Genomic DNA, 14,443 nt, shown 5'->3' with positions numbered 1-14,443 from the left:
ACCATTTGACAACGTTTTCTATGACAGTCTGATTGCTAGACAGTTGAGAACAATTAAATGGATGGATATTTTGTTTGAAAATCAGATGTGGGAATGTACCATTTGTCAAGTACAAGCATAGATGTCATATTGATGAAATCTAAGGCCTATTACTGTCATACCTGGAGACATGGCATGGATAATAGGTTTTTAATTCCAAGAAAGCAGTTTCCAATTGAAAGGAAAGTTTTCTAAAGGAAGTACAGTTTGGCAATAAAAGCAATTACCCTGAGATGTAGTGAGTTCCCTTCCATTGGTTGTGTTTTTGTAAAGCCTAGATTTCCATTTATGATGGATGCTTGAATTTGGACTCCTGTATATAGAATAAGGAATTGACTTGATTCTGTGATTTATCCAATTTCTTGTCTGATGTGTTGATTTTTCAGCCTCTTCACACATTCCCTGGCCTAATTAAACATAAAGTGGGATTAGGATCAATAAATAGTTCTCAGGCATTTTTAAGGATCAATTCTTCCTCTGCTTTTAGAAAAATAGCAATGGGAGGGGAGATAGAGTTTAACAGGGCTTCCTTCCCTCAAAGGTTCTGCTAATATTTCCCATTCAATTTGACCTTTCTTTTGCCGTTTTCTTGCTCTCACTTGTTATCATTGTTGGTGTTGAATTCTCATATCCCAGCTTCTCTGGGCCCAGTGTTTTTAAATAGTCTTAAAGTTGCTATTATTAATCTGACACATGAATTCAAGCAAATTGATATTACCTCTCTTCTTGCTAAAATGACAATTTGGAAAGCATAGTTGCATATAAATTTAATTTGTTTAGTGGGTGACTGACTGACCTCTCTATCTTGATTTTGAATTCTATTGGCTAGATTTAATGTTGACTTAGTAATTGTATTTGCCCATAGTATGTCATTAAGGATAAAAACAGCATTTATATCTGCCCATATATCCACATATCAATTTGGTTCTTAATTGTAGATGTTGATGCCACTTGCAGTGACTTTGATTTTGGAACTGCCTTGCATATTGCTGCCTTCAACTTATGTACTGGAGCTGCAAAGTGTCTATTGGAACATGGCGCTAACCCTGCTTTTAGGGTGAGATGTTGATTTTAACAATTGTTCGTTTGAACATCAAAAATGCACAGGAAAATATGTGTAAATTATATTTGTACTTCTGTTTATCTTTAGATCTTTTTGTAAATTATTTGAAATTAATTGATCCTGATAATGGATGTTTAGGATTAGTTGTGTTTGATTATGATGATGGTGTATTTAGTTATTTAATATTTGTTAGAGAGTTAATAGCTATGTTTTGATTTGGATCAATACTGTATCTGAATTCACTCCCTTGTTTTGGTGGTTATTGTTCCACAGAATGACAAAGGGCAGACACCCGCTGATGTGGTTCCTGATCCAGTAGATATGCCATTGGAAATGGCTGATGCAGCAGCCAGCGCTAAAGAAATCAAACAGATGCTTTTAGATGCAGTACCTCTGGTTTGCGACCTTTCCAATATAATGCTTCCAAATTATGATAATGTCACTGGAAAAGACATGCTTGAATCTCTTGGTCTAAAACTGGGAGATCGAGTTGTCATTGCAGGACAGAAGGTACGTTTAATAAGCAAATTGTGGGGGGAAATTAACTGGTTTGAAAATGTTTCTGAGTTTATATGTAGGGCTGTTAATCATAATGAGCTAAATGATTCTTCTAGTAGCTCTGTAACATCAGCTAGTAAAATTTATTTTTTTAAAAGGAGATCTGGTTCACTTGGATACAGTATGTAAAATTATATCATTCTTGCCCGGCTAAGGAATATACACCAGTTCTGTGTCCTAAACTAGCAAACATAGTACCAGGTTGATCTCCAGTTTCATAAAACTTAGCTATACTTTGCACTTTAAAATAAATGTTGCAAACTTTTATCAATCCATATGTTGCTTCTATTAACTTTATTAATTTTAATTTTTAATGAATGTAAATTGTGCTTCATTATGGCAAATGTAAATAATATCTTCATCAAAAGAATTGATGCAAATATACTTGGGAAAGCAAACAACTTTGAACAGAAATTCAGTATCTGGAACTCCATAGAACTGTTACATTTCTGATGTGTTAGAAGATTAGATATCTCATAGCTACCCTAGTTTCTACTCAAAGCAAATTAATTCTTAGCTTTTAATAAAGTGTAAAACGTAAGCACAATTGTTTCAATAAAATTTTTGAAACAAGCTAAATTTTTAAGTCGATCTGAATTATAACTTCAATATATTTGTATAAATGATATACTAAGAAGCTTTGGTTAAATGTTATATTATAATTTAGCATGTTTGATAATAGTGCACTTTTATTTAGTGACCAACAAATAATTTGAAATTGGTAATGTGTATGTTAACATTTTATATAAATATGCTGTATTAAGCAGATATATTTATCTAAGCCAAAGTTAGCTTTTGGAAAATTTTAACATTTGCTTCAAACATAAAAAAAAATATTTTGGTAATGGTTTGCTCTCCAAGCTTGTTTCAATTTAGTTATTGAACATTTCATTATCAGACTAGGTAATATCATCAGCAGGATTTTCTTGCCCTATTCCTCTTTAGCTTTTAAATGTCTTGTGTGCCAGTGTGGTTAGTTGTTTGTGTGATTAGTTGTTCATTTGGAGCTATATTTAAATTTTGAGCAGGTGATTGGTTCTCTTGTTGATTGGATGTTCAAATGATGGTTTCTTACGTATTCATATGCTGGATCTAGATCAATAAGCTTGTTAATTGCTCCTTTGGTAGAATTCCAGGCATCAATAAATTCAGGTGTGTGGCAGGTGTTGGCATGGCCAATAATTTTTGTTGTTCCCAATTGAACTGGTCTTGTTTATTATCAATGTAGTTTAAGATCATATATATATGTATATATGTATGTATATATATGTATATAAGAAATATATTTTTAGATATTGTATGCATTTAGTTCTATGGTCATAAAACTGGAATAATTTAATTTTTGGTTTGTTCTGAAGAATATGTATGTTAACCTTCAAAATAATTTTTCCAAGGTGACTTGCAACACATTTAAATCATAAAATTAAAGTTTCAAACAGTATTTAAACTGCACAAAAATCTATAATAATAAAATGCATGATGATATAAACACTAAGACAATTAAAACCAGCACAGCAAAGTGTTTGCATTTGTTATACCTATTTAATATTAAAACATTCATTCACTAAAATGTGGGAGAGTAAAAACATATTTCTTGGTTGCTGAGAAGACAATAATATTGGCTTCATGCCTAGGGAAGGTAACCCCAGGTGTACCCTAGAGTTGGGCAAGAACCACTGAAAAAGCCAGTTCATGAGTCCCGCTTACCAATCTTTTGTATTTGTTTATTTAATCTGCCTACATCCTGAATTTCTGTCTATAAAACTAAATATGATAATTAAGATATAAATAGGACAGAAGCTGGAACAGACATTATTTCAATTACTGTAATTGCAAGCTCTGGCTTTTCTAGAATTAAAAATGAAATTGAGAACCAGTGAAGATTGTATACAATTGGCATACTATGTTCGTTCTACTTAAATTCAATCAGCACTCTCACTGCAGTAATTAACTGAAGTTTCTGAACTGTCTTCAAGGATAGTCACATGTATGAATGCATCAAACGGATGAATTACCAGGGCGTGGGTTGAGGTAGCAAGCTCTGTCCAAGTAGGTTTGTAATGGGTGTGCAATCTCAAGTAATAAGAAATTTTGTTCCACTGAGGATACTTGTGCCTCTAATTCATAATTAGATTTTGTGGCAAATATGTTTTTTTCCTCCTCAAAGTGCCTAAACAGATATCAGCTTGTTCTGAACCAGATTCCAGAAGACTCTAATGGACATCATTGAGAAGACTTAGTAGCTTCTTCATCATTGCCATTAAAGGCATGATGGGTATTGGATCAGATTTAATATTAGTTTTCTGCTATCTGTGTTCTAGTTGTCTTCCACTTATTTCATAATCTTCAGCTGGGATGTGTAATAAGCCTAAATGGGATTCTGCATAATGGTTGAGAATAAGAAATGATCATGTGAACTACCCAGGTCATGTTAACCAAAGAGTAAACTAAGGTTTTAAAAGGTATTCTACCTTTTTCTTGAATCCATCATAAACCATTATTTTTCAGTTTGGATAATTCTAATTAGTACTTCAGCTCTGCAGAAAGGAAGTTATTGCAAGTATAAATTAGAAATGTACTCACTGTCACAAGGAACAGATTTAAATCCCCACTGGTTCAAACTATTGTTCTGTCCAATGGATCTGAGCATCTATTATCTGGGTTAAACAATGATAACTTGAGCAAAACCATATTTGTTTTGGCTATCACAAAATCTTGAGGAGCGGCAATCATGGCTGTCCTGGATAATGAATTCCTCCATTCTGGAAGACCTCAAGATCATGTCCAAAACCATCTCTATCAGCTTAGTTGGGAAGAGTGCTGAATAGCAAGGCAGGTCGTTCTCTGACACAATTCCTGTACTATCTTTAGTGCACAATATTCAGTCAAATACTCTAGATTGGCACTGCATAGGCAGCAAGTTTGAAACAAGAAGAATATTTCTTTATCCTTTAATTGCTCCTTCTTCTCATCTCTGATCTGTTTTGGGGCTGATCCAAGTTAAAATGGTACAAACCAGATTGAACCTTATTCATAATTAAATAACCAGTAAGAGAGATCTTATTCACCGATGTACCATTTACGAATTGCACCTGAACTGCAAGCCAGAGGATGGGGCAGTATGGTTACCATACTTTGTCTGAATGGGGAGAACCAGCATCCCTGTAAAAAAGTCAGGTGTTCAATTCCTTCCTTTGGTTGTTATTTCCAAGAGCTGCACTTCCCTGGACCCATAATAGCCCTTAGTTGGGGTCCTCCTCCCTTCTATGACATTAAGAGAAGACTATCTCAGATTCATAAAATTAAGCAGCAGAGGAGGTAATAAAAGTGCATTTAACCACATTCCGACTCAAAGAGGCTTTCCGCACATTGCACTCTCAGTTCTGCAGAAGTCAATCGACCACCTGCTTTGGGCCTGGAAAAGATACTCCACCTGCTGTTTCAGAGGCCTTCACAGCCTGGTAATTACTGTAGAGCCTTCAGGAGGACGGAACTTTATTCACTCGGGCTTTAAAATGAAAGATGCAAGTTGCTCTTGGAAAAGCTGATGGTTGAAGGAAATGGAGCATGGAGAGATTCCCACTTGAAGGTTTTTCTTAAGAAAATTAGCAGCACTTGCAGGCAGGACAAAAGGAAAAAATTGTGCTTTCAGTTTAAATTTTGGAATTGGGAGAAGAGCAGCACAGACACAACTCTTGCCTTGTTACACCTTTTTTTCTCTGCAGCATTTTGATACCAATTTTAAACATAATGGATGTAGGTAAGCTTTAAAATCAAGAGGACAATGTAAGCAGGGGGTGGAAGGAATAGAAACAAAGACAGAGGGAACATCTTGGTTAGCATGTTGTGGACTAACAGTAAAAAAAACACCAGAGAAGTAAATTAAAGAATAGAGCGACAAAGAAGGAAGAAAATATGGCGGCATACTTGTCCTTTTCTAAATCCCAAATTGGCCATGAGTAAAACAAGAGAATATAAGAGTCTTTTTGTTCTTAGAGGTGTAATAGAATAAAATGGCATAGTATAGTTGTATAAAATGTAATATAAAAATGTAAAAGACAAAAAAAATCCCATAATATTTTCTAATCTCTGATTAAAAATTGCCAAAAATAAAAGAAAATAATAAAAGAAAATAAATACCATATCTCTGGGTGATGGTTTCATTGTCAAGCCACACTTCCTTTAAAGAAGTTTCTCTTGTTGAAAAGGAAATCTATTGTATCAATGTGATGTGTGGAAGAGCTCATATATAATACTTTATATAAGATTAAGACTGCTCCTCTGCCTATACAGCCTTCATTGAAGGAGTCTTCAGTTCCTGTGTTGGAGTGAAGAACAGTGGAGAATGTTCTATGTTTCAACTTTTTCTTGGAATAATTTCAAAGAATAATTTCAGAATATAATATTCTGTTATCACTTTCAGCTGTTGTCACTTCAGCTTACGACGTAGTTGAATATATACATATATATATCTTTTTTCCAGACTGGCATATTACGATTTTGTGGCACGACAGAATTTGCCAGTGGGCAGTGGGCTGGTATAGAATTGGATGAACCCGATGGCAAAAACAATGGTACTGTTGGAAAAGTGCAGTACTTCAAGTGTACTCCAGAACATGGTATTGCTTTTAATTTTTAAACTTCTTCATATTTCTCTCATATTAAGCCATTTTTTCTATTGTCTAATACTATTTGAGTCTGTCATTGAAAATTATCCAACTAAGTACTTAAGTAGTTATTGATATTTGCTTACTCTGCATTAGGTGTTGCAACTCAGATTGATATTTCTTATTCCTATTTCCAATACTGCTATGTACTTTGGTTACCTTTGATATACCTGAATTTATTAAGGTAATCAAAAATTGATATTTAATTAATTGTTGTATTTGTCTACACCCTGCCTTGGTAAGTGGCAAGCAGCCCCAGAACTGGTGTGGCTCAGGGGCTTCTTGGTGCGCTATGGCTCTGGGATTGCAAGAATCCCCGTAGCTGTAGCACAGCACCAAGTTGCAACCGCTCCCAGCAACCACCAGCAAGTGGTGCAACAATTTGCAGTGCCTGGCAAGAACCAGCAAATATTTCTTTTCCCAACAGCCTTCTTTTCCAGTTGGCCACACTGAGCTTTCAGCTGAAGTACAAGCACCTTGCTGCCTTTGCTATCTTTTTTTGGACCTGCAACCACCATTCCACCCCAACTACTCCAGCTTCTCCGGCAAATGTTTTCTAAACATATACCCCCACCCACAAACCCAGTCCTGCAGTGCAGTGCAAATTAGAATGCCAGCCAATGGGGAAGGTTGAAAGTGCTTTCCCCCAATGGGAAGGCACCAGGCCAGAGGTGGGTTCCTACCAGTTCGCACCTATTCGGTAGAACCGGTTCGTCAAATTTACTGAACCGGTTAGAAGAGGTTCCACCAGTGGACCTGGAAAGCAGGACACACCTACAGAAGAGGTTCCAAAAATTTTTGAAACCCACCACTGGGATAAGAGAAAGGGTCCTTGGATATGATTATTCTACACTATCATGCTCATATTTATAAAACTCAGTGCCTCTGTGAAAGGTAAGGATGACTACTGCATTTGTGGTGCAATCAGAACATTGCGTGTGTTGAAGTTGTTTTAACGCAAACCAAAGATGCCTTTTAAAAAACAAGTTTATATTATATTTTTATGCATGCCAATGCTGTGTGTGAGGTAATTTAAGGTGGTTCTGACAAGTGTCATCGGCACCTTCATATCCGCTCACATGGGTGGCAAGCCACTCCCATCCGGTCACATGGGTGGCAAGCCACTTCCACAAAGGAGACCACACCCAGATAGTAGGTTCGAACAATTTTTGAAACCCACCACTGCACCAGGCTTTAGTTTAGGGTTGGCTCACACTTCCTACATGTGGCTACCAGCCTCACAACAGCTGAATGCAAAAGATGAAAGGTTAGTGTGGGGAATTGGGAGAGAAGGCAACGGGGTGAATGAGTGCTTGTTGGGGCTTCCCGTGTGTTTCAGCTTTGCACCATATTGTTGGGCCAGGTTGGGGCAGTTGCAGCCCAGAACAACAACATGGCAATCAGCCCCAGAGCTGTGTATTTCTGGAGCTGCATGCCATCCCACTAGGCAGGGTACAGGGCAGCCAGAAGGGCAGAGATGAAGGACATAAGCAAGTGGGAGAGTTGGAGGCAGTCCATTATCTTATTGAGGCATGTGGCTGGAAGGAACGAAGCCCAGAGTGGCTTGGCTTGAGGTGAATCCTTGGTTAAGAACCACTGGAGTTTGTTTAACAATGTTAACAAGGAGTATTGGGTTGGCCATCACTAATTGATGGAGTCATGTGTTGTCTAGCTTTATTACCACATTGTTTAGAGATGGAAATTCCAATCTTAATTGCGGTAATAAATCAAAGACTATTTGCAATGTTTTGTTTGATTGCCTCTTGCCTTATTGCTTTCAATTTTTCTTTACACATGAAAGCTGCTAGTTTCTTTGAATGTACTGTAAAAGCCTGTTTAAAAAAGGATTGTACCTCATCATGTATCTTTCTGCTAGGTATCTTTGCACCACTCTCTAAAATAAGTAAAATTTCTGGACACAAAATTTCTGGACACAAAAAAAGTACAAAAGCTGCTTCCTCACGACAGTCATCTATAATCAAATCCAAGAAAATTGATGTAACCCACATAACCTCTAAAGTGAATTCTGGTAAGCATGGAGACAATTTGAAGTAAAAGAACACTTCAAAAAGTATAACAATTTACAGTCTAAAATCAAAATTCATGGTTTGTAGGTAGCCTTTGTTTTCAGAGACTTAACCAATAAAAGGTATTATAATATTAGGTTGACAAAGATTAATTATGAACAAACCCAACATGCATTGATATTCAGGACTAATGTGTGTTTTCTCCTATTTTAATTATTTTGCTTCCTTGGCATATTTAACAGACATTACCCATCTGTAGCTGTCTTAGGATTTAGATTAGTATTTCCCAGTCAAAACCTTTAATGCAAAATATGTGCTCAATGCACTGGGCAAGTTCTCTGATCTTTTCTTTGTGTTTTGGATTCTTTTTCCTGAATTTCTTTCAGGAATTTTCATTTTCTTTTACAAATTTAAAGCATGTTATTAATATTCAGTCACATATATATTTAGAGGCTAAATGAAATATTTATAAGCGTTGTTGTTTTGTTTACATGGAAGGTTGTATATAGGTGATATTCTTTTGGCAAATAATTGCTTATGTTGGACAGTGCTTTTAAATTCCTGTTTAAAAACAGGCTTCAGTATTTCAAATGTGTTTTGTGCTAGCTTATACAAATGACAGGTTACAATATATAACATACAATATATGATATAATGTGAAAGAACTTTGCTTAAAATTTCCTATAAAATATTTAAAAGCAGACCCATCTATTTATGTACTACTAAAACACTTGTTCCCTTAACCTTTAACTGGGCAATATAGTGCATCATAGGGCAACAGTTTTTGGAGTAAGGTACCTCAAATGGGTAACTCACAAAAATCCAGGATGACTTCAATAGAATTGAAATTTGGTTAATTTTATAAAATATAAAGCATTTATAACTATAAAAGGATGTTAAAAATCTCCTGTGATCAACTCATGATCAAGGCAGATATTTTTCTGAATCTCTCTTTGAGGTTTTAAGAACTTTTAAAGTATATTAAAGGCAGTATCTCTGAAATGTTTACCCAAGGGTCATGATTGTCTAGTTGCTACTGTATCTCTGAGATTTCTTCAACTGAAGATTGAAGAAAGCATGTTGATGTAATATTGATTTTATTGGCTTGTGAAATGTAAGAAAGGGCTTCATGCACCTCTAGGTAAACACCTATAGAGTTTACCATTGAGTCTTTCAATATTCCATTATCTTTTAGAGGGAAGTAGAGGATTTGTATAGATATCTGTTCACATGTTTAATTGTTATATATATACAATATAAAGATGTTTGGATATGTTATTTAGACTGTGGTGGGTCATAGGTTTGGTTTGACTTAACAGGCTTATCAAGAAAAGATGGTACTTCCAATTCCCCTTTTGTAGGCAGTGAAGAAGTAAAGAAAACTATATCAGGTAAACAAGGTAATGTGTCTTCTAGTTATTTTTGGCTGCTATATTTGGTCTAGATAAGGGAAATCTATAATATTAGTAATTTTAGATAAAGTTCTTCATACCTTGAAAATCTTGTTTGCTTATGCCAGGATATATAATTCTTTTTCAGTGGCACTTATTTATATATAGGAGTGCTTGGTTGGGAGGCTAATGAGATAAAACATAGAAACATAATTCATCTTTATTTCAGCCATAAACTGCTTTTGAATCAAATGGATTCTAATGCATATGGAGGAAAAGTGTTCAGAGGTCAGTAATGTGTTGGACCTTAGTTGGTCCACCGGAGGATTATTTTGTTTCAACCAGCTGCTGGGCTTTATCCTTCCTTTTGTTTAGCTGTGGAAAGAACAGCTAAAGCAAAACTAATTTATTTTTAGCTTATTTAGTGAAGGAAATATTGACTTTGTAGAAGACCAAATTTCATTTTTCTCATTGATAAGCTCCTAGCAAAGATGTGCTGGAAAAGTGGCCAATGGCTTTAGAGAGTCCTCCACTCTGGGTAGTTCCTTATCCCTCGCCAAGCTATACTTTCTATATTACGTAGGTGTTAGTAATCCAAACTCCCAGAAGCTGGGAAGAACATGCACAGTTTTATTGGTTCCTAGGATTCCTAGATGATGGCTGCTCTATTTGCCCACAGGGAGAGGAAAGATGGGAGATGATGCTGGAAGTGGAGCTGGGTGTGGGCAAGTCTGCACATGGGCAAAGATCAATGTGATGTTTCAAGGCAGAGGAGGTTGCCTATTGCTTAATGCTGACTCCACCTTCTGATACTTTGGTTGAGAGGCTGCAAGTCATGTCTAGTGGCCTTTGCCCATTCTTCTCATTCTGTGATTCAAATACCGGGCCAAGGCTGAGTTGGCCTCTGACCAGAGAGCTTGCTGCAGATTACAGCTGCTGCACTAAACCACAACAGCAATTGCTGTCTACATGTGAGAGCAGTAAACTTACTGACCTTATTGCTGAATCAGGGCAAAAGAGAAGCTACAGTTTACAAAATGGAATATTTTAGTTTTGCCTCAGAAAGGTGCAGGAGGAAAGGAGATCAATGGAGCTGTGAGTGAGATTATTATTTGACAGTACAAATAATAATCCTAAATACACAGATAATTATAAATAGTCACAGTATTCATAAATAAGTATATGCTATGGATCTCATGACAATCCATACAATTAATGCAGTGAAATACAACAAAATAAATACATTGATGAAATATAAATTAATAAATATTTATAAATTCACCATATTAAATCAAACAAGAGACTAAATTAAATCCCACAGAGAAATGAACTGAATACTTAAAAAAGGAGGAAACATAATTTTTACATGGTTAACATATACACTTTGGCCATCACTGATGGAGGGCTAAACTTTATGTCTTCCTCATTGGGAGTCAAAAAGGGTTACACTTTCAGGCCCTCCATATTTGATTATTTTAATGTTTCTGAAATTATCCTTATAATATACCCTTTTAACACAGCAAGAGTTAAGAGAGCAGCAGTTTTTGAGGTCTAATGGAATAGAATGGGATGTGACTGGTAAAATGCCTGGTAATTTAAGCTCTCTGTTGTTGGAAATGCTCCATCCCCCTCATTGCACTGTAATTTTTCATCATATTCTACATTATTCATGAAATAGGACATTCTCTTGTAAAGATTGTGAACCTTGCTGAAGATCTCAGGATGTTTAGCAAAATACTAGTTCAAGGTTCTAATATCATATAGATTATGATTAAGGGCACATACTGCAAGGGTACATTGTACAAGGAGCTGCAGCTACCCTATTTTTCAGAGTATAAGACACACCTTTTTCCCTCAAAAAAGAGGCTGAAAATCTGGGTGGGTCTTATACACCAAATACACATTTTGTGCCTCCTGAAACCCTGCCCCCTTCACCAAAATGGCCGTGCATAGCCTTTAGGAGCCTTGCAAAGTGCTCCGGGGGGGGGGGCAAAGTTGAGCAAAAAATGGCCCGTTTTTCACTAATTTCTGCCCTCCTCAGTCCCCAGGAGCACTCTGCAAGGCTCCTAAAGGCTATGCATGCCTTTTTTTGGACAAAAAATGGGCCTGTTTTCATGAAAAAACGGGCCGTTTTTTCTCGTTTTTGTCACACACACACCCCAGGAGCACTGTACAAGCCTTCTAAAGGCTATTCATCCCCTCTTTTTGAAAAAAAAATGGGCCCATTTTTGGGAGGCCTGCAGAGTGCAAAAACTTTTTTAAAAAAATTTGCCTCTTCAAAACTTTGGTGCGTCTTATATTCTGAAAAATACGGTGCTTGAAAGGTCTTTGTGATGTTTTCCATATTTGGTACTTGTACATCCTAAAGCCCACATTCTGTTTGTAACTAGAAGAAAAACTTGCATTATCTCCATATCTATGGATGAATTTACCTCAGGCCTAATCATCAAAATCTTTAGTGTCAGGTGAAAAGTACCAGAAGAGGAAGTTATAAAAAGAAAGGACAGATAGACATAAATCTTGATAAGGAGCTTGTACATCAACATTTCACAAATTGAAATGAAAGTGATTTACTTTCCAATCTTACTTTATAGACAGGATTTTAATATTAATATGATGCATAACAGCATGCTGTAGGCACTAGTCCATGCACTTCATAATTCATCTACAAAATGTCATTCCCCCTGTTTCTCATCAAAGATTTAATAGACTAGCTATCAAAAGCAAAGAACCGAGATTTTTTATTACTTAAGGCTGCATTATTTTTACATTTATGCTCTAGGCTTAATAAGTATTACATACTAGTAACATAGACTTGAAAAACTAAGTGGTGTCCATCATGATCAGTTAGTTTTATGCTCACAAGGAATGAAAGATGTGACAAATTGACACTTCTTTCATGTGTTTATGTGTTTTCTTGTTGAATAACTATATTTTATTATTTTTAGCAAATTACCTTGGATTCAGTAGCTCTTCATCCTCAACTGTATCATTAGATGGCAAGCTGAATTGTCCCAAGAAATGTAATCCCACAAGTAATAAGAAGAAGGAAAACATGAAAGACCACACAAATTCATCCAAATCTATGGCTGGTACAATTTCTGCTCAATTATTTGTTGTAATAGACTATTATAAGGATAGAGATATGGGAGGATTGCATATCTAAGCTCTAATGCAGCTATTACATTCTATAATACTTGAGATTTTCCTGGTAAGTTTTGTTATTCCTAGAAGTGTGTGTGAAGTGAAAAGGAAATATTTGATAAGTTCAGTTGACCTCAAATCACCAGCCCAGCTATAGGCCTTATGCAAACTCTGTGTAAACTTCATTTATCTAGTTTATACTTAAAGGGGAAAAAGCCATTTTCCCAAATTTTCCTTATGTTCTCCCAATATCAGAGAATGCTCCAATTGTGGTCTCTGCATGCATAGATAACTGTTCTGACCCCCTTCCCCGCTCGTTCAAAGACGACAGGCAGACAAACTTAAAAGGAAAGAACTTTATCAGTCCTCGGCTCAGACTGGCTGTGAGCCCAAAAATAAACATAAATAAAGTCTCTGACAAGAAGATAACAGAATGCAAACAAAACTCTTACAAAGCAATTCACTTCTCCAAGTGTCTCCTTGAATCAGGGTTACAGAAAGCAAATCACTTCTCCAAGTGTCTCTCACAAACAAACCACGACCGATGAATGATGAATGTTGACTCCTGCAGCCAGGGCGTGGCACCATCCGTCCTTTTATCACCAGAAGACGCCACTAATGAGCCCCAGCTGTATTGTTAATCTTGCATCCCGACTCAACTCACAGCAAACTTCTGCTGAGTCACAACAGATAACTAAGCTTAATTTTCAAAATAGCTATCTTAGCTTTTCACAAGATGCAGCTGCTTTGTTGCTTTGAGGACAGATGCTCCTGGCTGCTTTATGCGACCCTGGGAAATAACTATATCTTATCTAAAAATCATTAGGACATCTGTGGAAGAAAATAGATGTTCACAAATAAGTAGCTAAGAATTTCTTTTGCTGAAATTGTTTAGATTTCGCATATTTGAAGTGAATTGTAAAGTAATATGATATAAGCCTCTCACATAGTACCAACCTTAATTTCTTATATTTGTAGGTTATTGTCTTTGCTAAATTTAAAAATCATATAGATATATTAGCTTTTATACTGTAATTCTGTTTAATGCTGTTAAGAGCATAACTGATTGTGATGAGCCTGTATGTGAATAATGAGTTCATAGGTATTTTCCTATTTAATGTAATTTGTATATCTCTTGCATTTTATGGACCCAATTGAACAGAAGGAAATAAAACTTTTCTATCTGCAAAGCAAAATGCATTTAATGAAGGGGAAATTCAGATTGGAGAAAGAGTACTGGTGGTAGGACAAAGAACTGGAATAGTTAGATTCTATGGGACAACCAAGTTTGCACCAGGTAACTTCACTGTTTATCACATTTTTTGCTTTTCAATTGCCATTAAAATATGTAATGTAATTTCCATTAAAAAATACAGAATATCAAATCAATATTTACAGTTAATTAAATATTGAAGATTTATAGTAAAAACACTAAACATCAATAGTAACAATTAATTTTATTAATTAGCTAATTGCATTATAAAGTAAGCTACTAGCTAAAACTCAATAAATTATTAATTGGTAACTTCTGAAGAAAATATTCTACAAATGCAT

The 14,443-nt window shown here is 35.8% G+C and overlaps 1 protein-coding gene across 4 annotated transcripts in view; it reads left to right on the top strand.

Moving 5' to 3' along the window:
• Nucleotides 1-14,443, top strand: part of CLIP4 (CAP-Gly domain containing linker protein family member 4) — a 46,090-nt gene that overhangs the window by 19,992 nt on the left and 11,655 nt on the right. For 3 of the 4 annotated variants that reach the window (XM_014052690.2, XM_087717886.1, XM_087717888.1), the window contains exons 6-12: nucleotides 978-1,096; nucleotides 1,376-1,612; nucleotides 6,144-6,279; nucleotides 8,204-8,356; nucleotides 9,674-9,754; nucleotides 12,694-12,837; nucleotides 14,052-14,186. In XM_014052690.2, coding sequence (XP_013908165.2) covers nucleotides 978-1,096; nucleotides 1,376-1,612; nucleotides 6,144-6,279; nucleotides 8,204-8,356; nucleotides 9,674-9,754; nucleotides 12,694-12,837; nucleotides 14,052-14,186 — 1,005 coding nt within the window. The remainder of the gene's footprint in view (nucleotides 1-977; nucleotides 1,097-1,375; nucleotides 1,613-6,143; nucleotides 6,280-8,203; nucleotides 8,357-9,673; nucleotides 9,755-12,693; nucleotides 12,838-14,051; nucleotides 14,187-14,443) is intronic. The other variant, XM_014052691.2, reaches the window with a different exon arrangement.

This window comes from Thamnophis sirtalis, unplaced genomic scaffold (assembly GCF_051295495.1).
Source record: "Thamnophis sirtalis isolate CommonGarterSnake01/CBP01778 unplaced genomic scaffold, rThaSir2_p1.2 scaffold_6, whole genome shotgun sequence".
Lineage (NCBI taxonomy): Eukaryota > Metazoa > Chordata > Lepidosauria > Squamata > Natricidae > Thamnophis > Thamnophis sirtalis.
The sequence above is the reverse complement of the archived record's forward strand: the minus strand, read 5'-3'. Positions and strand labels throughout refer to the sequence as shown.